Genomic DNA, 26,487 nt, shown 5'->3' with positions numbered 1-26,487 from the left:
TGTACATCTCTTTCCAATTTCATACAACTTGTTAAGGATTAAGGTAGATGCATTATTTTTAACAAGTAGCAATTGAATTTTAAATCTACTTTCTAAAATATGAGTTCAGATAATCTCAAAGAAGCTACAGACACAGGTTCATTCAACCTTACATATAAAATCTACTGTCACTGGTTACAAAGAGTTAAACAATATTTTTACACTTTACACATTCTGTGATATGTCTTGGATTGGTTATTTCATCATCCAGACAGTGAATTGTTACTGGTTTAGACATTTGATTACATATGTGATGAGTTAAATATATATATAAATTTTATAAATAAATAAAAAATATTATTATTTTATAAATGATATTTTTTATAAAAGAAGTTCAGTAAACATAAAAGTTTAATCAGAAAAAGCATTTTATTAATCTATGAAAATACAGTTCTTGCATGATAGTTTTATTTTCAAAGACAAAGATTTGGCAGTGACCAGTATGCTATTATTTATTTTGGAAATAAGATGTAATTCAGGTAAATATTATAGTCTTCTATATTTCGAGTTGTAAGGGTTCGTCATTCAAATGATTGTACAACATGCAGAATATTTAGGACTAAGGAAGCTTATTATTGCTTAGATTATTAAATTCCTATTTTTAGCATATAATATCAATTAAATAAATAATCAAAAAGAAGAAGAGATTAATATTATAAACAATATATAATTACCAGAAAAAACTGAAAAAATATTTATAAAAATTGTATACATGCCATATAGTAAAAGATTGAAAAATTTTACAAAAAAAATTTTGTAAAAATTTTACTGGTGTATACTACAAATAATAAATTAATTAAATATATTAATAATAATTATAATAAAACATTAAATATTAATGATTCCAACTTTAATAAACAAGGTGTATATAGTCTTAAATTGTAAAGATTGTAGTATGATAGATATCTGTATGACCAACTATAAATTTTCCATATGCAAAAGAACACATTAAAAATAACAAACCTGAAAATTCTAATTTTGCTAAACATATCTTAATGGTCATACATACAATCAAAATACTTTTATAAAAATTTTAGATATTTCCTATAATTATTTTAATACACATAGCTTAGAAAAATTTCACATATATATAGTAACCATAAAAATGTAATTAATGAACAAAAATTTGTTAAAGAAGATAATTAATTATATATGTCCTAAACACAAATATAAATAGATAATAATCATTAACAACTAAAATATCATATTTGGTAACACGGTTTCCTTTAATTATATTTTATTCTACTAGAATTCACTATATTGTCTTCAGTATACTGTTGATATTGAAACAGTCATGACTAGAGATCGGATTATATGCATTTGAATTTGCATATTTTCACTATATTTACAATATTTTTCAGTAGGGCACCTAGTTAATAAATGAAATCTTGTGTTTTAGCTGGCCAAATCTATTAGCCGCAAGGCTCTTAGAGTGCACTTAGCAGCCGCTGAACAGTATCTCTGATTGTTTATGTTTAAAAAAGTACCAAAATGTTAAATAATTATCGAATTTATCGATATGTTATTCAACCACTTACTAATTTGTATGCTGATTTTGAAATAAAAAAACTAAAAATTACTATTTTTTATTACTTAAGTTGCATATTTTGACACTTTTCATGCATATTTCAAGCTTTTTATGTTGGATATAATCCGGTCTCTAGTCATGACTGTTGTCATTTTAATTTTTGACGTAATATTTTTAATCTTCTGATGATTGTTTGAAAAAACTGGAAGATCTTGAGAACATATATCTCTTTTGCCGGTAAGGTGGCTAAAAAATTTTTAATTTTTTATTATTAAAATATGTCAGTGGAAACCATGTTTAAGAACGTTATAATTAATGTATGTTTTTTCTAGTTTTACGTGACACAGATATATTGACATTTTTAATTTACCTTTTTATCATTACAATAGTTTTTCCTGATAATATAGTTAAAAGCCACAAACACGCTTTTTATTAACCGATTTTTATGACTATTTTGATGATAATTTTTACTGTGTAATTTTAAACTTTATGAACTGAATATTTTCTAGTGAAATTGAGGATGGGAAGACATTTCAGTTTTTGCATTAATCTATCTATGTAGATTAACTATTTATGTATACCCTAGGAATAATGCACTTTAGTCATTAATATTATTCTAGTCATCAATAAATTAATTCTTCCTCATCATCTTGTGAGATGATTATCACATAAATACAAGTTTTGATTGATACAAGCTATTTAATTAAGATCAGAATTTGCATGTCACCCAGGCATTGAAACAAAAAACTAACTGAAAATGTTTTAAAGATCAAGAATTATAAGAGATTGATGTCTTAGCAGCAATTTTAATATATTTAGGGAAAGAAAGTAAGAAAATTATTTATGAGGAAAATCAATACAAAAGTACATTAACAATTGCGAACAGTTTTTGGTGACAAAAGATTCTAATTTTAAAATTTCCTTATCATCTCCTGATTTTACAGTCTGTGATGATATTATTCTGTTTCCAAAAATCAAAAATAGTACTGATTTTCAACCAAATAAGAAGAAACAAAACTGAAACGTTTTGAAGGCACTCTCCATGGATCTGCTTCAACGTTACTTAAAGCAGTAGAAAATTTCAATAGAGCTTTCTAAAGAAGTAAATGTAAAATGTAGTGATTGGTAAATAAGCATTTTATAAATAAGAAATTTATGTTTGATACCATTATTTATTTCAGTTTTATATATATATATATATATATATATATATAAATTTTATTTTTTTTTGAAAATTTGAATAATTCATTAACATAAGATCACTGTGGTAACCCGTTAACACCTGAATTAATTTTTTGTTACACATTATTTTTTTAAATTATAAGTAACCTTTTTTTATGTCCTTTACACTTCAAAAATGGTCATTATACTATTTATTGAAGCCATATGGAAAAATTAGCATGAAAATTCAGCAGGTGCCACTTGGCATTGCTAAGCGCTTACACTGCCTTGCTGGGCACAAGCAGCAATTGTTGTATGGCACCTCTAGGTATTCTCAGTTTTTTCATTAGAATCAAGTATATAACTCTCAAGTGGAATATTTTTTCATTATCATCATATTTTTTATTATATTTTGTTCTGCATTTGCATGTGTTTTATAATGTAAAGATGCGTTATGATTATTGGCCAACATATTTTAGCTTTAGAAATCACAAGTCAATTTTTTTAAATTGTAAAACAAAAATGATTTATTAAAATTTTATTACAATTTTTTAATTCTTTCATATCGTAACAAGATAATATAATTATTATATTTTTGCAGTGTTTACATTTATAAATCAAAATTACTTTTGATGATAAGGTATGAAACAAGCATTTTAAATTTGTGAAACCCACTTTAAATTTGATGCATTCATTTTTAGTTTGACTACTACAAGAAGAAAGGGCACATTTTCTTCTTTTTATTTTGTATGATACTTTTACCATTTGAGCTACATTATTGAACCGAGCAGCATCAAAGTTTCTACAAAAACAAAAAACAAAATTAAATTTTGAAAAACCATAAATGCAATGCAATTTACATTTATATTTTTTTTATTTTTTAGAAAAATTGTGTAATTACCTATGTGAATTAGCACTTGAGCATGATGGTGTATTCCCCACTGCATAAATCTAGATATTTATTTGCTATAGCTTTTCTGAATTCCAACTGGCATATGTTACTTATGATTCCCTTCATGAGAATCCAGGCATTTACAATTGACACATCGATAAGATATGTAAAGATTGGTCACTATCACTTCTTGCCACAAACCTCAATACGTAATTATTCAGTCTTTCATTCATGGTGTCACTCCTCATATTTTTTACGTAATCGTGAGATCAGATTTGGCCACTGACTTGAATTTCTTTTTTTTTTGGCAGTGAGATCACTCAACTATTCCAACTGGATTTATGCCATGATTATTAGAAGTAATACTCACAATATTATTATTGTCTTTCCATTTAAGTTATTGTATTTTTAGTCTCTGTTTTACAATGCGTATAATATCTAGATTTTTTGTTAACAAATTATTGAATGGCAATGGGCAGTTTTTAGGGATGCTATTTTCCATTATAATACCTGTTGCAGTATAACCTCTGTATTTCAGTGTGTTCAGTCAATTCATTCCCGTAAAAAGAATAAAAGTAATATGGCAAGTACTTTTTGTCTTTGGGAAATTCATCTATCATTGTAATTATCTGTGAAACTGCTTTTTCATACAAAGTTTCATGTTCGCCATTGCCAACAGTTGATTTCCCCTGATATATTTTGAAGTTACAGAGGTACCCCCATTTGGAAAATTAAGCCACCATAGTTTATACCCAAAATGAATATGTTTTCCCCTCAAACACTATTTGCAACCATGCTTGGCGAAGTATTCTATCATGACCTCATCATCGGCTAATGATTGAGTGGAAACTTTCTTTTTAAAAGATTTACAAGAGGGCAACGTTTCTACATTTTGTTATTTGCATCAAAGTCAACATTGTTTACAGAGTGAATAAACTGATTTATTGACAGAAACCGATCTCTTCTCATTGACCCTGTACACAAGTTCATTTCTCATATCAGAACTCGTTTCTCAATATCAATGTTTTCCTGGCAATATATTGCAGCCAGACACGATTAATATACCAAGAAATACTTTTATTCCTTCTTGGTGATTAAAGGATTTTAGTTATTTGTGAAAAGGATGTAATGGTTAGTCTCAGTTACAAACACATTTAGGACCTCATCATCAAAAAAAATTTTTAAATATCAAATAAAGACATTTCACAATATTTTGTATAATTGCTTTGCAGAAAAACTTTGTTGTGCCCTGATATATCATTGTTTATCCATGTTCTTGAAACAATTTTTTGTTTTTTACGTGGTGGTGCTTTAGGCCTACTAGGAAAACGGGACATTAAAGCAATACGACATTCAAGTCATGATTATAACTTGTTCAAGAAGGGCTATCTGATTGATTACTATGCTGTTGACTGACAGATATGTTGTCAAGTACATAGCCAATAGACTCATCAGCTCCAATTCTTCACAAATCAGAAAAAACTAATTCAGCTGCAGCAAGTTATTTATCAGTCCACCATCATCTGAATGTTCGGTAGGATCAGGTTGTTCAATGAATATAGATTCAACAGGAGGAATAAGAATCATCTTCTTCTAGTATCATCAATATTTCATTCACATTCAGAGACCTGAAAACCCCAGATTAGATAATTTTAGCATATTAATTCTAAGAATCGATTTTCACAGGATCCCACATCTTCAATTGGTATTTAATTCTATAATTGCATTAAAATAAATAGTTTTTATAATTTTGAATTTGTTGAAATTGTTACTGTTCTCCAGTTTCAATGTAATTATAAAATTAAATGCCAGCTGAAGGTGTGGGATCCTGCAAAAACCAATTCTTGGAATTAATATGGTAAGTTTAACTTATCTATTTACTGTGTTTTGGTGGTTTAGATTTCATGTAGAATATCTGTATATATATTTATATATTGAGTATGATGAAATTATGCTTATGATGAAACAAGCTTAACAGCATATATTTCATAATTTTAGGGATGCATGCTGTCCAAAGCATGGGATATCAGATTATGGACAGTTTCAGTCCTTGTTACATTATGCAAAAAATATCATCTTTCGTCTAGATTTTATTAATCATATTACTGTTAATTCGTTGGCTTGGATCAGAACTCTGCTAATTCCAGAATTTTCAATTTTGAGATATTCTATGTAATATTCTTGGGTGCATACCTTTTGAGTGCAGAACTATTCTATGTCCAATATTAAAAAAAGAAGCTATTTTTCTAAAAAAAAAAAAAAAAAAAAAAAAAAAAAATACTAACTTCTTCATACAGAAGTAACCCAATTGAGCTCTCCTGAAAAAAATAGTTTTTTGGACTTCACACAGTTCTGATCCAAGCCATTGAATTGTTTCTCTTCAGTATTTGTATAAGTGATTTCAGAATGAGTTAAAATAAAACTTATTAAGGAGCAATGAAGTGACTCAAAGTAAAGTTGTGTAATGCAGTATACTTAGTGAGAATCCATTGTCAACTTGCAGTACTTGAACTAACTGAGCATTTAGTAATATAAATGGTTGTAAAATAACATTAAAAGTGGGTTATGTACTGCATTATTCATTATGTTTATATAACATTTTGTATACTTAACTTAGGTTTTATATATTTTTAGTAGTACCTTGATAATTAATATAATATTAACAGCTTTTAACTAACTAAACCAAAGTTTACAGAAAATTCCCTGCCTTAGAGTAGATATGCTAATTATATTCATGAGTGTATATATGTTAACAAAAATAGAAGGTTTTGAATATATGTGACTGTATAATATTTGATTTTAGGCATTTTTGAAGGTCAGCCAGGATCCTAATGTTGCTGATGACCTAGTGCCTAACTTCTCCCCAGATTTGGACAGATTTTTTATAGAAGATATTGTAGATTCTTCAAGGTTTAACAACTCTCCTGTTGATGAGGTCTGTTTATGTAATGAAGTATTTTAGAAATTAAGTATGTTAAGTTTTGTTGAAACCATTAAGTAGGAAGTTTATTCTGCAGTCCTACTGAGATCTGTGGTATAGCAGTAAACTAAGCACCAGTGAAGGTTATTTCCTCAAAAAAAGTTTCCTTCTTTTAATTATGTATATATTAAAAATTGATCAGTACTTCATATCATCAAATATGATACCAAGAAGTAAACAAATTATCACTCACATTTGGTCAGCATATACATATGTGAATACTATATTGATATTTGTGTCACTTTTGTGTACATATCAGGTTTTGGTATACTTATCTGCAAAACTGGCAACTGAAAAGCATTTTTAGTTGTTCCCAAAGATAGAAATTATTTATAATCAGGTTTGGGTTTAGATCAGGTGATCTGATTATCCAAGCTACTGTTGTGTAATAAGGTGGATTAGTCCTGTACGACTAATTCACTTATCTTTCAGGGAAGTAATCGGGTAAGTATTGGCAGACCCTGCTAATTGGGTATTGGGTAAGTATTGGAAGTCCTTTGAGGCATCTCCTATGTGAACCGTGTGTTATACCTAGTTCCAATAAGAACTTATCCAAATAATTTGGTCGGAAGCTTTCTAGGAAATGGTGATAATTCTTGCCATTCTAATGTTGACAGGAAACATGGACCAATCAGTGAGTCACTGATGATGTGAATGCAAATATTTATTGAAAATGATTGCTGTAACTTTACTTCATTATGAATGAGATTTTCTTGTACCAGCTGTTGCGAAAATTGATGATTTCATTTTAGTTGAATCTGGCTTTCATCAGTAAAAATGATTGTGCTTAAAAGTTGCAGATTAGTCATCAGTTTTAAGGGGATTAGGAAAATGTTTTTCATATACACGGCAATTTAGCTTGATTGCAGTCTTAAGTTGATACATGAGATGCATGCCTGCTGTTTCAATGTGAAAATAAACTTCCATTTTCAAAAACTGAAAAAATACAATAACAATGAAAATAAAAATAAAAAAATTAGTAAACTAAAAATGGGATTACTGTTACTAACATAATATCATACTCAGTGCAATTGTGATATAACAATTTTATTACAACTTTTATTACAGTTGTGTGGTTGTAATAGATGGTGATGAAATTTGGCTAAAAATTATATCATCAATTTTTTGTAGTAACTGTTATTTGTCAACCAATTTTCAAAAGTAAACTGTCACTTTGTTTAAATTTACTTATTATGTAATTTTCTAGGTAGCTTTTTAAAGCTAAAATGTTTTCAATAAGAGTATATTACTATTGAAAATGACTACTTTGATAAAGCACACATGATGATCATGCTTCTCTGTCATATTTCCTAGATAAAACCTGTGTAAATGCTTTTTCAACTACTCTACTAGACATTATCAACCAAATGAGTTATCTTGGAATAATTTCACTTAAGTACATTATCTCTGATATACTACTGGTGTTATAAGTTTACTTTAAATTTAGAGAAATCTTATTTATTGAGAATTGTCTATTCCGACCATGGAAAAACTTCTGGAATTAAAAACCCTTACTCAGTTGAGATATTTTTTAATTTTTTTTTATAATAAAATTATTCAAATGAATTTTATTTCATTCTTAATCATTTATAATTACTCTGTGAAGAATATTTTCTAATTATATTGCTTTTTAAAACAACTTCCATTAGCTTAGAAAAAATTTTTAATCATTTTTTGCTTGATTTATATTTTTTATCAAGAAATTAAGTGTAATGAGCTACCATTTGTAACTTCTTTGAATGTAAAAATTATTTATTTTAATATAAAAATTAAGTTATAAATTCTTAAGATTAGTTGTATCAATCATTTATTTTTTCTTCTTGCTTTTATACTTTATTGTTATGTTATTATTGTATAATGTTTATTTTTTGTTTAGGTGAAAGGCAGCAAATCATTGTTGGATGAATTATATAGTATGATGTCTAATTCAGCATCAACTGATGTAATGTCTGATCATGTGCTCGGGTGTAGTGAAGATAAAATTAGACAAAATTCTAGTGTAAAGAAAAGGAAATCTAGTGATGTGTTGTCTAAGAAACTGTCAAAAAAGAAATTAAAAAATAAGGAAATAAAATTAAGTTCTTGTGATTCAACTAAGAAAAATAAGAATAAAAAACTAAATAAACTTAATAAATTATCTTCTAGTCCATTTAATAAAGAGAAAAATAAATTCAATAAAGAAGTCAACGATGCATTTAATAAACTAAGTAAAAACATTAATGAAGATATGTTACATAGGACATCAACCCTTACAGTGTTAGATGATAATTTAGATGTAATTAAGAAAGTCGGACAAAATAAATTAAGTGATAATAAAAGCATAGAGAAGAAAAATAAATTATTACCAGAAGTTACAGGTAATGAAGATGATGATAATGAAGAAGAAGAGGATGATGAAGCTGACGATGAAGATGACAATAAATCAACTGTGAGTGCTATTACTTTAAAGGAAGAACATCAGAGTCCAGAAAAGGAAATCACAAGCGGTGATCTTTCTTTTACTAATAGATTGACATTAGATGAAGATAGGGATAAGGAAGATAGTAAGGATGAAATATCCAAACAAGATGAAGCCAGTGATGTTACAGTTGCTGACAGAATAACATCAGATAAGGACAAGGAAGATAATGAAGACGAAGTGTCTAAAAAGAATGAAGATAGTAATCTTTCTTTTTCTAATAGATTAACCTTAGACGAGAACAAGGAAAATGAAGTAACTAATGAAAATACAGTCGCAGTAGCTGTGGATGAAACTGAAAATACCAATATGGTACAGAGCACTGAGATAACAGGGGATAATAATGTATTGTTAGATAAATCAGAAGATACTAATGACAATGAAGTCTCATTCTGTGGTTTTCCTGTAACTACTCAGAATAAGAAAGATACTGAAGATGATGCTGCTGGTGTCACACCTTTGCATCAAGAAGAAAATAAAAGTGATTTGCCTTTACCTATCGCACAAGAAGTTGATGAAAGTAATGTTGCACTAGCCGATCCATCTAATTTGCCCAATTCTTTACCCATGAATGACGATTCAAACAGTTCAGATTGTATCATTGAAAAGGTTTTTGAAGTACCTGCATTGACCAGATCTGAAATTTCAGATGCTACTACTTCAGTCATTAAAACCGAGGATACAGAAAGTGAAAATTTTGAAATTCCCTTAGCTTCCACTTTGACTCAAGACACGTACAGTATTGTGTATCCGACTCAAACTAATGAATTAGGTGGTGAAGAATTCCTTACTGATTTAATGCAGCAGTGGACTTCACAGGATGAAATTTATGCATATCCTAGTTATGAACTAGATGTTGTTGAACCATGTGATAATATTATTATGGTCAGTAATGGTGAAGAAGACATTATTTCGGGAAGTGGTGATACATTTTTTGGAATATATGATGATGGTGTTCCTTCAGAAGACAGAGAAAGAGATTCTGTACCAACACGGTCATCTTTTGGTAGTAGTACTGACGTTAGGGATGGCAAAATCACATACAGTGGTAAAACACAGCCTAATCTGGACTGTTCATCATCTGAAGAGCATTCTTCAACACATATGGATGTTCAAACATGTGTATCAGACAGTGAACCTCATACACCAGGCAATTGTGAAAGTAGCCCTGATACTAGTAATAACACTGATAATATACCAGTAACATCACCTCCAGCTTCATCACCAACTACATCAAAAATTATTGAAACACAAACAAGTTCTCTTTTTGTATCTTTATCACGATCAGATATAGAGTTACATCAGTCAAGTATGAAGGCACTTTCATCAGATGTTGCTAACAACAATAATAATAAAAAAGGTGTTAAAAGAAGAGCTGTGTCACTTAAAGAATCAGAGCAGCCTGTACGTAAGCAGCCACAACTTCAAGAGGATCTTACATTTAATAACAGCCGGGAAACAAGAGTTAGAAAAGACAAGGAAGATGAGCCAATAAAATCAATTGAGACTGCGTCTTCTAGTAGTTGTGTTGACAATAATAGTGCGGGTAATAGTAGTAGTAATAATAATAATAGTGGTAGTAAGGGAACCAGTGATTCAAAGGAGTCGCGTTCTTCGCTGAGCACAACATCAAGTAGAGGTATGTTTAAAATGAATCAGAAAAGTTTACATAATAGAACGCTACAGCACGATTACAGTTCCTACACATCGCAAGAGAGATTCCGTTCATTTTACCTATCAGAAAGTATCCCACCTTCTTCAGCCGTTCCATTACCATACTTTTATTCATCATTACAGTCATCTCCTGTTGATCATAGTATTAATAATAACAACAATAATAATTGCAATTCTAGTGATGGTAAAATTGGTAATGAATTAAGATGTAATTGTAAATTATGTCGTGCAAATCATTCAGTTTTGTTGGCAAATTACAATAGACTGAGTCAATATCGTAATTTACGTTTGAAAAATTATAATGATGTTTTAAAGGAAAATGAAAATTTGCTGCGTGATATTGAAAAGTCTTTATCTAGTGATTCATCAGCAGATAAAATTTCAGAATTGGAATTACAATCCAGTATTGGTATCAATAATAAAAATATTACTGGTCATACAAGTAATCTTCCTTTGAAAAAAAGGAAAAAATTTCTTCCTTCTGCTATTTGTAATGATGAAGAACAAATTATTTTTAAAACATCAGACGGTTGTATATCGTATCCTTGTACTCCGATGATCAGTATTGCGCAACTTGAATTAGATAATGTCTCACAAAATATAACTAATAAAAATGATAATTTTCTCGATGAAAATTCAGTAGGGATAATGAATATTTCAGAAAAATATCCTGTTAAGAGTAGTATTAATAATAATGAAATAATTATAAACAAACAAAAACTACATCAACCGTGGTTAGATTCGGATTGTTGTAAAGGTGCAGTAGGTGCTATAACGTTACCAAATTTATCTGTTGAAGAAGAAGCTTTAAAATATAAAGCATCAAAACAAGTATTGCCGTCGCTGCAACACCAGCGAATGAAGCATTCATTACCTCCTGTTATTGAATATCCTTATCAGCAAAAATTTATAATTAATAATAATAATAATAATAATAATAATAGTCAACCAAAATTAAGTAATAATTCTCAAAAAAATAAAATTAATTCTAAAAAACGCAATAAAAAAAATACAACTCAGTTACAATTATTATGTAATAATAATAATAATTGTAACATTAATATACAAAATAATTTAGCATGCTGCGATAGTAGTTTATGTAGGTATTGTGATTACACGAATTATTGTAATTATAACGGGTATCAAAATGGAAATCTTCATAATGATAGTCGAGTACGGTTATTAGGTCAACCTCTTTTTCTGCAGCAAAACAGTCAGACATAATAAATTGTAAATAATTTTTTGAAATTTGCTATCTCAAGAACTAACTTTTTTTTTGTACGCATACAAGTAGATACATTTTCATTAATGTAGGAACAAATTGAAACTTTTGTATCCTCTCATACTGTAAAATGGAATGGTTGGAGTGAGATGGGTGTATTTGTGTATTTTTTTATTAATTATATGTCTTAACATCTGTGTTGCTTCTTGTCACAGTTTTTACTTTTTGTGTTAATTATATTTTGTTTTTTAAATTATATTCTAATAGCTGTCTATCTTTAATATGATAGTTCTCTAGTTACAAACAAGAATTCTTTTATTATTTTATCCTTTATTAACTTGATCATTTTTAAGTAAATTTCTACACCTACAAGTTTTTTTTTGTTATATCTGATTGGTTTTTACATTATATATTTCTGTTTTAAATATTCTAGATTTCATCACTTTCTTTTTAAGTTTTTTCTTAAGTGTTTTTTGAAGTAATAAATTTGAATTTTTCTCCCTTAATTTAGTTTCATTGTTTTTTGTAGCTAATTATTTTAAATTTTTCAGTAAGTTTTATTAACTTTCATATTATTATAATATGATTGTATTTCTGCTCTTATTAAATATTTGATTATGAATGCTGTATGTTGGACCATCTATGTAATATTAATAATTTTTTTTTCGGCTGAAATATTATCTACAGAGTTACAATGTAGTGAATATTTATATATTAAGTAAAGATATTTATATATCCTCTCTTTACCAACTCTAATTAATTGTTGTCTAGTGGTTGTAAATCAAACCTCTGGTAAAGCCCCTTAGGGCTTGGAACAGAGGGGGTGGTGTTGCAACCAGTAACATCACAAGGTGGGTGTCTTCCCCTTACAGGGTGGGATGGTTGTAAATCAAGCTATTTAGTAATATATAATTATATTTCTCCAGGAAGATCATTCAGTAAATTTTTTTTAAACTGAAAGTATTATAATAAAAAATCAATTTTTATGCTCATAAAAGCTCAGTTGTACATTTTTTATTGAAACCCATTGTAATTTTTTCTTCTTTAATTTTGTATTGGCATTCATTTCCAATTAAAATCTATTTCATTGAAACAGAATATCAAATAAACTGAGTATTCGTGTTCTTATATTACTTAAAATGTTAAGTTAGTCTTCAACTATCTAAATATTTACACTTGCAACTTCATTAGTACTTGTATATTCTATATTTTTACATTTTTAAATCAATTAAATCACCTTTTTTTGATGTAGAACATTATTTATTTATTCTTTCCTTAACTTCTGAAATATTGAAATATCATTTTTGCAGAATTTGTGCTTGGTTAGTACATAACATACTTACATAAGGTAATCAAACCTTATGTTAATCCATTCTGTTAAAATCTGTTTTTTACAGTGTGATTATTTCATGAGTCATTTTCTTCAATAGTTCAGTGTAACATTTCTTTTTTCAAACATTTCTTCTTGTTTCTTATTACATTACTTACAATAAAGTTTTATAATCCACATTTTGTAGTTATTCCATTTAATTTTACACTTGATTTCTTAGTTTTTTTTTTAAATAGCTTGTTAATTTTTTTCTATCATATTACTAAACATTAATACTCCTACCAAAAAGTATAAAATACCATGAAAGTGAAGTGGTTTAAGCAGAATTTTTGTATGCACAAAATATCAGTTTTGTCGTACAAAAATTCTGCTTAAACGTATGGAAAATATGAATTTGTATCAAGGGAAGTTCAAGTAATTTTTAGTAGTACTATTATACAAGTAAATGACAATAAATAAACCTTTTCTTTATGCAACCCAAGATTAATTAATTTTTAGTAAATTAAGAAGCTTGTGATCAAAAGTCGGCATTCTATTGTAAAAATATATTTATTTGGCAGAAAATTTTAATCTGTAATTTATAATAATGATTATAATGGAATAAGCATATTGCTTGTTATTTTTGTTTTTTAATGATTTGTTAATTTTATCACTGCGAGTTGGTATTTTTTCATAAACATCAGTTTTTTCTCTTAATTATATATTGTGATATTATTTCTTAATTTATACATTAATTCATTTTATTACGGTATTTAGCTGTTTTTCAGTTATTAATAATTCGATCGTTCCTATATTTATAATTATTGTCAGTCATGTTCTGTTTTACAGTCTGTTTTCATCAGTGTTTTTCACTGCCTCATTTTCGAGCATTATTTTGAAATTAGTATGCATATTTTATATTTGTGTCCCTTACTGTAAATAAGTTATATTTGCAATATATATTCCTGTACATTCATTTTTAGCATAATCATTTATATACATATACATAGGTGAGTATTTTAATGTATATTTGTTCAATATAAAGTCACTTCTAAAAATTTTAAAATTTTAAAATTAACGCAAAGCTTCACATAGGCAGTGAGACCTCCACATTTGTAACCAGTTCAGACATTTATCTTCTGGAGGAATCTAATCTATTGATGTGTATATGCACTATTAAAACACATATTTCAGGTTGTGTTTTGTAAAATAATAGTAATTGCTCTTTGCTCAAGTATGAATCTTTGTTTTATGTCTTTGATTTTATGTTGTTTGGTTTTTTTAAACATCTGACTTATTTCCATTACCGTATGAGAGGTTATTGCTTTGTAATTATTATTTGTGTATATTTTAATTTGTTTATAAATGTAAAATTGATTATTATTAATAATGGCTGTGATTAATTTTTAAGTCATTTATTTAAAAAGAAATTTCCTTTTTTAACAAATTTTTATGTTATTGTTTTGTATTATAAGATATATATTGAAAGTACAACAATATGAGAGAGTATAAGACTAATTATTACCCGATTTATTTTACTGTATTGAACTGAACTGTTTTCATTTAACTTTTCCTTTTTCTTTTTTTTTTACTTTTATTAATTTATTATACTTTATGTGGATTGGTATGCATTTTTTGAAACAACTATTCAATGGTGAGTTTGATTCAGAATTTTTTCCTAATTTTTTTTTTCAACATGAGAACAGTGTTGTTCTTGTTTCATTTTGAAATCTGTTTAATATGTATAAAGAAAACTTAAAACTTCATTACCAAAAGTAAATTAAATTTTAATGATAAACGTTTATAAAACTGAATGTCAGTTGTTTAATAACTTGTTAATAATCCTTCTTATTACTTAGTTAAAATAAATAATGATTATATCCATTTAGATACTCATTAGAGAATGAAACAATTTCTTTTAAAAAAAGCTACCTCAGTATTTTTATTCATTGCTTTTAAAAATTACAGTATTTAAGCATTTGGAATTTTATAAGACTGTTAAAAGATAAAGCTTAATGAGGGTTGACGATTTTTGGTGCAATTTTTACTGATGGTGATATTCAATAAAATTAAAAGGATTTAATTGCAGGCAAAATTTAAAACTGAAAAACCACTATGCATAGCCATTATAAAGCAGAGCAAGTAAGTTACACAGTTAAAGACTGGATTCGCTTCAAAAGTTTATTAATGGAAACACAGAATTTACTTAATATTTTTACATAATTGTCATTCCTTTTAATGTATCTCTGTATAATGTGAATAATAGTAAATGAGTTATAGAATATTAATATTATTGTTTGTTGTGTAGGTGGCCTTAAAGTATTAATATTTATGATTTTAAATAACTTGCAAACTGACTATATTCCTTTTTAGTTATAACTTTTTTTTGCTAATTGTTGTTATAAATTTAAATATTTATTTTGTTTATGCAGTTTTTGATCTCTATAATTTTATTTAAATCTATTCGTTTTTAATGTTATAAGGTTTTTAGAGTTTATTTATTGATCTGTATAAACTAGTGTTATTAATTATGATTTATGTACACAGAAAAAATGGAATTCTTATGTATCGGTTCCCATATTAAATCTTTGTCTACATGTAGTTTGATGTTTTTACATGGATTTCTGTTCAGTGTTTGGACATATGTTAAATGTTTCCTTCTATGTGTTTATATTTTTATAAATAGCTATTTGCTGATAAAATAACTGCATTCTTAATATCTTTATTTAGAACATTTTATACCTGATATGTTTTCATGAGAGAAGAGCACATTGATATTTCATTATAATTGTTAAAGATCTCTTGTGAAGCCAAAGTAAGTCAAATTAAACGGCCTATATTTATCCGAATTCCTATTCTCTAACCAGATTTTTTTATCATGTATGTGTATCTAGTTTTTATTAAAGACAAATAAGATTTTTTAGAATATCTTCGTGTAAAAATATACAATAGATGTCATGTAAATGAACTTCATGCTGTCATCTACAATTGATTACAATTAAACCACTTGACATTATCAACCAGAATCTACATTTTAATTATTACGTTCTAATATTTAACTGGCGTACATCAATAAACCCATTACTAAGCATGTATCAAGAGAGGAGAGATGTAATAAGAGGAAAACTGCACACATCACATTTTCTGTCATCATTCTGCTGGATAATCAAGATATCATTTTTCATTTGTATAAATATTATTTTTTTCTTTTAATTTTATTAAAATTTTAATAATTAAATTTAATTCAAGAAGAAAATGAAGGATAATTTTTTTCTTTTTAAAGTAAATTTTTTTCTAAAATAAATATCAGTTCTAATTATTAAATATTAACCACAAAATAGCTTTGTTTTAGAAACAAATTTTTTTAATCATATTTTTTATTAAAATATTTTTTGCAGTTAATTTAAATAATTATTTATTATTTTTTTTTATAAAAATGTTTAATTCATATAATATTTATTACTGAAAATTTTCACCACGTTACTGAATTGGATATTTTTGAGAACACACATGAAGAATTTATTCAAGAAATAATGCACTAAAAAATTATATTTTGGAATACTCTGCTGCATCATAGTTTCTTATGAAGATGGATTTTGTTACAAAATAAATGCGTCTATAAAGGATTCAAAACAAGATGGAAAAAAATATATATACATATGATATTTTATTAAATTTAATTTTTTTAACTTATATTAATTTATTTTATTTATTTTTTTTATTTTATTAAAATTTTTAATAATGCTCAATTTTTATAAATATTGCTATTTATATTTCGTCTTGCCTTAATATATCATTCCATATTTTGACTGATACAGTATATTTTTATATAATAATTATATATTTCAATTTTTAATAATTCATTTTAACTTCATATCTTTTTAATCAGCATTTTTGTATTCTATATTGTTGTTTATCTTTTTAATTAATTACAATAAATATAATAAATTATTGTGTAACATAAAGGAAGCTCTTACATGGTTAATTTACAATTTCATAAGCACCTGATTTAAATGATTATTTACATGACACATTTATTAAAATAAAAATGAAGTTGATGATAAATAATAATATGTTACTGTACGAGATTGTTTTTTAAATTTAATTTTTAATTTACTTTCTACTTATATTAAATTGGGTAAGTACTACTTCTCCATTTTATTATAGTTTATATTATAATTATTTTTCTTGTATATTTGTGTATTAAGAATTTATTTTCTGTAGTGTTTATATTGTTTTTTCTATGGATAATTATTACCTATTATTATGTATAATTCTATGTAATTAATTATATTTTCTTTTTTGATAATTAATTATGAGGAGTAAAGATATCTACAAAAAACTTAGTAATTTTGCAAAAACTTGGTAAATTTGTTACTAATCTTCTTCAATTTCTGATAATAAAGAAAGGAAGTTAAATTTTAATTTTACCTCGGGGCTGCTGAGTTGAATCCATATATACATAATGTATTGTTTTTTAATGCAAAGGAGAATGTTAATTTGTCGCTTTAAATGATGCAGTCTTTCTTACAATTGTGAGAAGTTCCTATTAGCATTACATTCTCTGAGAGTAGTAACCATGTTCATTCTTTACAGATAGATTCTGTGATAGAGTACAAATTTTACTTAGGGGATAATTATCATCTGTATTTCAGTAGTATTATATTTATCTTTATTAGGAAGTTAACTGGAAACCGCTTTAATATTGATAGTCCTTGTAAATTGACATGGGAACTTATTATTCCTTAAAATGGATTTTATCATTTTCAACAGCTGTTCACTTACTTTATTAGTGACGTGCAACCTGCATCATATTGCCTATGGTCATTATGGTTATGAAGTTAAAATATATAGCCTTTGTACGTTTAGTTATTGTGTAAACTGCCTTCATTCATACACTTTACTTTAGTATTATTAAATTTTGACCTCGTTTTTTTATTTTATGCATCCCAGTTTTAATGGCCTAATTGCAGTTTGACCATCATATGCTTTTAACTCAACCCCAGTAATCAAAGTGCATTAGTGATAAAACCATTTAGATTCAATTAGAAATAATTATATTGAATTTTTATGTTTGGAGTCATGAACTATTGATACAGAATATCAGGATGTTGATAACCAGTGTCTCAAGTGATTGTGAATTACACACTACTTTTGATCACTGAATTTTTAAGAGTTCATTTGAACAAGCTATCTTAGATTAAAAAGTTAATTTTTTTTTACAAGTAGATAATTTTGATTACTTGCTTGCTACCTTTTTAAATAATATGTGGTAAGTTGTTTTTATCTCCGCACAATAAATAACAAAAGAAAGGAATCATCAAATCGTTTAATTTTTATCAACCCTTTTTTTTTTCTAAATTTTTACATTTTATTATAAATTATATTACTGATATTCAGTATGAGATTGAAAAATAGAAAGATAGAGCTTAGACAAGCCAATACTCTTATGAAAATAAAAAAATAATTATGTATGTATGCAAGAGCTGACAAATCGGTGGAGATTTATGAGAATTTTGCTTTTTACAAACAATTTACAAAATATTCAAAAATTAAAATTCACATTAATTTAGGAAAAATAATTATAAAGCATATTTAACAACTTTGAGAATTTGAAATTTTCAAAAATTCACTTCAAATGCCAATTTCAAAACATAGTTCATAAAAATAAAACTGATGTGGCTTTAATTATAATTTAAAATACTAAACAAGATCAAATTGTATCTGTCAATAAAAGTAAGGAAGAATGCATATTTAACAACTTTGAGAATTTGAAATTTTCAAAAATTCACTTCAAATGCCAATTTCAAAACATAGTTCATAAAAATAAAACTGATCTGGCTTTAATTATAATTTAAAATACTAAACAAGATCAAATTGTATCTGTCAATAAAAGTAAGGAAGAATACAATATTTTTCCTTAAGTAGTTAGTAGTTACACTGTAATATACAAATAATTAAAATATAGTTTCAAAAATGTATTTTTTGGCTAAAAACTTCCTCTTATAAAAAAAAATTGATTCACTTCAAGGATCTGGCAATGTTGCTTGCTTCAGAAACTATATTCTTATTAGGTGGCCGATGCTATGACCTTCTGGCCGACATTCTAAAGATAGGCAAGGTAATTGATCTGTCTACATATTATCCACACCAGTTTATCTTATATTCTTTCATCTTTCCTCTAAATTGAAAATCTTGAAATTCTGTCTAATACCTTCATTTGGTATTTTCCCCTATAGTCTGCAGTCCCTTACTGCTGAAAAACTATCATAAAAATTTTGCCCTTAAAAAAAAAATCTAAGGGACAAATTTGAAAAAATATCTGAGGAAATCTCTGTGAGCTTAGGCCAAATGGCTCATGCTAAAATGTTGTTATTTCTATTTTTTTTTTTTTTTTAATGTAAAAGTATTGAGCACTTTTAAATGAGATAACTAGTATATAAATTTTACAAGAAAAATCTATTAGTTTTAAAAATATTGATTGATATCTTTGTTTCATTTTTAATGAGATTTTGTATATGGAATTCATACAGTAGACCCATTACTCAGTATGCCAGCCCTATTATGAGGTTTGTTTTTTAATTAAATATTTTATTTTGTTGGCCATAAGACAAAACTAACAATTTTATATTATTTCAAAAAAGCTTATTCTTAGTATTTCTGAATTGATAAAGCACTCATAAAGTAATCCATAATTTTATGTATTTCCATAATCCAGCCAAGCCAATTAAAATGAAAAATCATTATATTTAAACGATTATTTCTTTTGCTTTCAGAATTATATTACGGAATGTTGTTATGAGAGGGAGATTCAGGATAGTCTAGTGTTATAGTTTTGTTATATACGTAGGAATTAATAGTTAAAAAAAGTCCAGTTTAGTTAAAATTTATATCATGGATGATTAGGTAGGTGATCCATTTAATTTCACATTGATGAGTGAACTTAAGGCAAATCACCACACCCCTTGTGTGATTAAAATTAAAATTGTATGTATTATTAAGACTACTTGCCTCGCTCATATTCTTCAACATAGGAATACACAGTCTTTGGTTCAAGCAGGCTTTTTATGGAAGTTTGTCAATGATAAATAAGTTTTATTGGTGGCATCCTGATTAACTGAAATATATTGAACATTTTATAAATAAAAATTTTTAGTTTCTTTATTATGGTGGTAGGATATTTATCTTAGTAATGTATGGGAATAAAAATACTATTAGTTTTTACATTTTTAATTATTAGGGATTAGAATATTAGGTTTCTGCTAATTCACTTCCATATAGATTTTACTTGCACTTAAGAACTATCAACTGTTAACATCCCATAATTGATTTTATTAATCTCATTTCACTATTGTTAGTATTTATGTTATTATGTGTATACAAGTCAATTTTTGTTGTTGATAATATGATAATACAATAGTTATGTTAATCTCTTTATATATAAAACTATTTTTAGATAATTTGACTTCTGCTGTTTAAAAATGTTAACTTAAAAGGTCTCTTTTGACAAATTATACTTTCTATAAAATTAAATAAATTCAGTTTCTTATATGTTTATAACTTTTTAAGTTTGTTGTATGTTATATGTTTGATGTTTTTTTTTTTCATAATTCTCATTTAATTAATACACTTTCCCATGTATTAATTTTGTAAATTCATAAAAAACTTTAGCAACTATTTATATTTGACAACAATAAAATAGTACTTCACATGGTAGTAATGAAGTTCTTATTATAAATAAATTAAGTTCATTATACTCTACTTTTTGGAATTTGTTCCGATTACAATAAATGAAGAACTTTCTCCTTTATACAAAGCAATGAAATTTTCAGGTTTTTCAGCAAATGATGTCTTTATTCCATAACAGTGATAACTGTAGAACTGAAATGAGAAGTTATCAGTCTCTAAAGTTGTTACTGCGAAATATTAATGTTAAAAACTTTAATTCGCATTTAAATTTATTTAGTAATGAAAGACATTCATCATTTGTTTGTTTGGTTTATCATTAATTATATGTGAAATCATTCACTTTAACAGTCTTATTTCTTCCTGGCCCTTTTTCCACAGATCTTCAGTCAGATAAATGTCAAATGAGACCTTTGTTAGAAAAGATATTGAACTCTTTATTAATTTCATTGCAGTCTGTAAAATTTGTTTTTTTTTAAATGAAAGCGTGTAAAAATAGGTTTTCTGAATTAGTTAATTTATAATTCATGAATTTTATTTTTCTGGAGTGAAACTATATAAATTAATGGGTTTATTTTTACTGATAGATTTTATTTCTTTTATGATTTTTTGGACTTGTTATATAAAAAATTTAACTCTATCTTTATTTTATCAAAACTTTTATGAGCATAATGTTTTGGTGTATGAATATTTTTCCAGTTGAGTTTCTTCAAATTTGTTAACTATATTAATTCATTTCAGTTTCATCATCTCAGTATTGACAAAAAAAAGTATTAGCAATCCAAGTATAATCTAGTAATAGAAATACAAACATCATATAACTGAAACTGCATCTAGGGTTGTTTAACTTTTTCATTGATCAGTTAGAACCCAGTTTATTAAATGCTACTTTAAACAATTTTATCTTATCTTTACTTCAAATCTTTGTGTTTATTTCAGTGTGTTAGTTTTAATATCTCTTAAATGTTTAACATAAGAACTTACGTTACAGTTTATGACTAAATTCATTCTTAGACATTACTGTGTGCACTATTATGTTGTAACATGTTATTTGTTGTTAGCATGTTTGTGTAATAGATTGTTTAAAATAAACTGATTTAAAAAGATAATTAACAGTAATTTTATTTAACCATATCAATTGAGATATTCTTCACAATCGCAGGTTACACCATAAATATGCTTTGTGCATATATGTCTATAGATAATTTCATTAAATAGAGTATTTTTATCTAAATTGATTTATGAATGTTATAGTTTTATTAAGAATTGCAAGAAATTCTTCTTTTTTTAGCCTGTTTTGAGAACTTTTTAATTAGACCAGAATAAATGTGTATATGTTCATTATTAAATTTACTATCATTGTAATTAGTACAACTGTAGCACATAAACTCGTAGTAATATTTAACTATCATTCTCTTTAAGTCATGAAATTCAAAAAAAAATTATTAAAAAAACATATTCCACCAGTTTGTTTGATGGATTTTGTATAGTATGTTTATGGATTATTATCAATTTAGTGATTAAAATATTAGTATTTCTTCATCTAACTCAGATTTTCTTGTGTCTGTAAATATCACAATACAGAAAAAATAAAAAATTTATGGCTGACAGTGGATTTTTATCACTCAAATATTAAATGAAATGTACAGTTGTAATTACAGTCCATTAAAAATACAATATACTTACTTAGATATAGCTAATAAAATATATTAACATTTATATGGAAGTTTATTTGCATTTATTATAAAAATTAATTTATTTTTTGATACCATTCGGATTTAATTTTACTAATGCGTATTTATTTTTATTTCTTCTACTGGTTAAACTAAAGTATAATGGGTGTTATGTTACATTTTTCTCAATTAATTAAAACATTAAAAATTTAAGTTGTGTCCAAGGTAATACGTTTTTAGAAAATTAGGGAAGTATTTAAATTTAAAGCTAAGGAAAGAATTATGAAATATAAATTTTATTAGATGTAAATATATTTTTTTAATTTATGAAATCTCATTGAGGTTTGTTTAATCCCAAAGGAGTATTAGAACCTTTCAGTTTTGCATTATTCTTTTTATCATGGAGAAGACTGAAGATTTTTTTAACAATACGTAATTAACGTATTGACGATTAATTTTGAATGTTTAGATTTGCAGCTTGCAGTTGTGAGTGTTAAATTAAGATAATTAATTAGGCAGAAATAATAAACCAGTTTTCTTTGATAAAAAAGGAATTTTTTTTCATGGACCGCAGCTTGCTTTTCAATTTATGCTCTGTTTTTTTTTTTTATGTTTCTTTCATCTAAAGTATTTTTTCTTTATCCTAATCTTTCCTTCTTTTTCTAATAATTAAATATTCATACACTATATTGTGGAGGTAAATTAAAAAAAAATTTGTCATCATTTTATTGAATAGTTGCCTTTTCTCCCATTTTATATCTTATTTTTTGTTCTTATTGTAATACCTAATGGTCACTTCAAAACAATTTAACTGGAAAAAAATGAGTGTGTTGTTAAATTAAATAATTTATGATCAAATATTAAATTTGATATTATCATATTTTGTGTTAGTAATTTTTTTTATTACATTTATGAAGGTTAAACTTTTAGTATAACTGTGATATGAGTGTAATAAATTAGCTAGTTTAATTATTATTAGCCAAACAATATTACTCATTGTCATTAAAGAATAACAATTAATGCATTATGGGTCATTTCCTTAAGTCATTAATCTAGTATAAGAATATTTTTGCTGTACCGTTTGTGATAGTTTCAATTAAGATTATTGAATTGAATATCACACATCTATGCATCATTAAAGATAGAAGAATAATTAATGGTAGTAATTATAAATTCATGATTGCTTTAAACTTATTTGTCTCAATTCAATTACACTATATAGTTCATTGGTTAATACATATTATATTTTTATTGGATTTAACGCTTACCACAGTTTTAGGTTTATATTAGTTATCGATATCCAAACAGTATGTATCTCATGTAATCTTTTCTATTTAAAAATGTTTTAAGTGTGTAAATGAACTGTGGCTAGTGCAGTTTCTTTATTATACATTATCCTTTAGTTTAGATTTGTAAGTTAAGCTACTGATTTATTTCAATATTTTCAATTAAATCTTCTTATTTATGAATGGATATATTTATGTATTTATTAATACAGATTAAGTGTATGATATGAAAAATTAAAAAGGCATTGGTTTTAAAAATGGCAGTTCATATCAGCAGTCTACTGCTAATTGAGAATGTATGAACATGTTTGCGCACTTGCAAATGATTAAGAAGAAAGTTATGTAAGAAATAATGTTTATATTATGATTTTTACCATTAAAGTGACTCATATTATAGTCACCTTCTGTGACACTTCTTTACTTACGTTTAATTTATTTTTTGTAATAATAAACTTGTTTAATTAATTAAGTTTGAAATGTAATACAATATAAACACTGCTAAAAATGGTTATTATTCAGTTACTAATAATTTACAATATCTTCTTTTTTTATTTATAGTATAATTTCACAGTTTAATTCTTTTTTTTGTTTATAAATATTTACCATAAATGTATTTACTTTAAATATTTTCTTTCTATTGACATTATTAATTGCGCTATACTAAGTTAATTTGAATTTATATTCTTTGAGATTAAATACAATCATATGTATTTTGTATACAATTTTTATATGTATAAAAAAACAGACCATACAGGATTAAAGCATAATAATTCTTCAGTACTCATATTTTAAAATATTCATTCACATAATTTGCTTTAAAAAACTGAATATTTTTCCAGTTGAGTTTCTTCAGATTTGTTTGTTAACTATATTTATACATTTCAGTTTCATCATCTCAGAAAAAATATTAGCGATCCAAGTATAATCTATTAATAGAAATACAAACATAATGTAAATGAAACTGTATCTAGAGTTGTTTAACTTTTGCATTGATCAGTTAGAACCCAATTTGTTAAATCCTACTTTAAACAATTTTATTTTATCTTTACTTCAAATCTTTCAAATTTCACAAACTACTGTACTATTTTCCGAGATATTTATTACAGGTGTTAATAAAAAATCACATCAGGTTTAAAGAATGTTGCTTATAGCCTCACTCTGGCAATGCTTTTCTCCTAAAGTTATCTATATTTTGAAAAGTTGATGTATGTGTTGTTACCAAGTGCATTTTTCACTTTCATCTCCTTTTGTCCTGTTCTAAACTTAAAAATTAGCTTTAATTTAATTTCTTCTTCTGTACTGTCATCACTTAACTATTCTCTTATTATTTAATATTACTGTTTAAATTTTTATTGTCCTAGCTTACTGTGTATGTACTTACTACAAAATATTTGTAATTCATTTTGTATTAATCTTAAAAAAAAATTTCTTATAAAGATAAATAGATCATTTTCATGAATCTTATATAAAAAAAAACTTTTCTTGTCTAGGAACACAACAATCAATTATGGAGAAAATTGCTAGGATTTCATAAATTGTTTCTTGGCATTTCAGATTAATGATTGTCTAAAAGTACAAAAAAATGTATTATTGTGTTTAATTTAATGTTTGTTTTGTGCTTTTATGTAGAATATTAATTTTTATTTAAATATTTTTTTAATTTTTTTACAGGTAATAAAAGCTCATCACGACGTACACGGAAAAATAATGATATACTTGAACAGCGTCATTCAATTCAGATTCAGCAGCTGGAACGTTTAACAGATAAAGAGAAAGAGAGAGAAATATTAGAAAAAGAAATGGATAAAGATTTATTAATAGAGGAAAAGAAGAGAAGCCGATGTACAAAACAAACAAAAAATGAGGCAGCTATTAGCACAACTTCAAGCAACAGTCGTTCACAGAAACATAAGAAAAAAGGTAGGAAATGTTTATATATTATTTATTTTAAGTTTGAGCATCTCTTTTTTTCAGTACACTTTTGTCACTTTGTCCAGCTATGAAAGAATAGGTTGTATGTTACGGAAGATGACATACCCAACTTATTATTTTTTTTAATGCAAAAAAAAACTTGCAAAGTTTACATTTTTTTAAATATAAGATGCTGTGTATTATTGATCTTTTTTAAATGTTAATATTAGTGTGAGGCAGTGAATATAGAATTTGTTTTTTTCTTTTTTTCATATTTTAGGTAAAAAATATGTTAAGCAATATAACTGTGCACAAAGAACAATTTTTTTTTATAAAACTTTGCTATTTTTATTAGTAGTCTGTGCTTGATACTGAAACAAACATTGCTTGTAGGAAATTTTATTTGTTATGAGATATCTATATATGTTAAGCAAGAAATTTAAAAGTGGAAAGAAGGAAATGATTTATCCTTTATCATATAATCCTTTATTTAATCTCTGCTTTTATTTACATCAAATTATCAATCACTTTAAAAAGAAATTAATACTTGATCAAGTACATGGAGTAATAAAAAATAACTCAAACTCAAGAATTGTTAAAAAAATTCTTTTAATAATATTTACTTACTAAAACTTTAATCTCCTTCAAAAAACTCCATATGACTGAAT

At 26.0% G+C, this 26,487-nt stretch overlaps 1 protein-coding gene across 2 annotated transcripts in view; it reads left to right on the top strand.

The window, feature by feature from the left end:
• Window positions 1-26,487, top strand: part of LOC142328997 (uncharacterized) — a 100,734-nt gene that overhangs the window by 56,515 nt on the left and 17,732 nt on the right. For both annotated transcript variants that reach the window (XM_075373233.1, XM_075373232.1), the window contains exons 8-10: window positions 6,424-6,555; window positions 8,477-10,697; window positions 25,580-25,828. In XM_075373233.1, coding sequence (XP_075229348.1) covers window positions 6,424-6,555; window positions 8,477-10,697; window positions 25,580-25,828 — 2,602 coding nt within the window. The remainder of the gene's footprint in view (window positions 1-6,423; window positions 6,556-8,476; window positions 10,698-25,579; window positions 25,829-26,487) is intronic.

Source organism: Lycorma delicatula, chromosome 8 (assembly GCF_047948215.1).
Source record: "Lycorma delicatula isolate Av1 chromosome 8, ASM4794821v1, whole genome shotgun sequence".
Classification (NCBI taxonomy): domain Eukaryota; kingdom Metazoa; phylum Arthropoda; class Insecta; order Hemiptera; family Fulgoridae; genus Lycorma; species Lycorma delicatula.
Note: the sequence above shows the minus strand (reverse complement) of the source record. Positions and strands in the feature narration are given on the sequence as shown.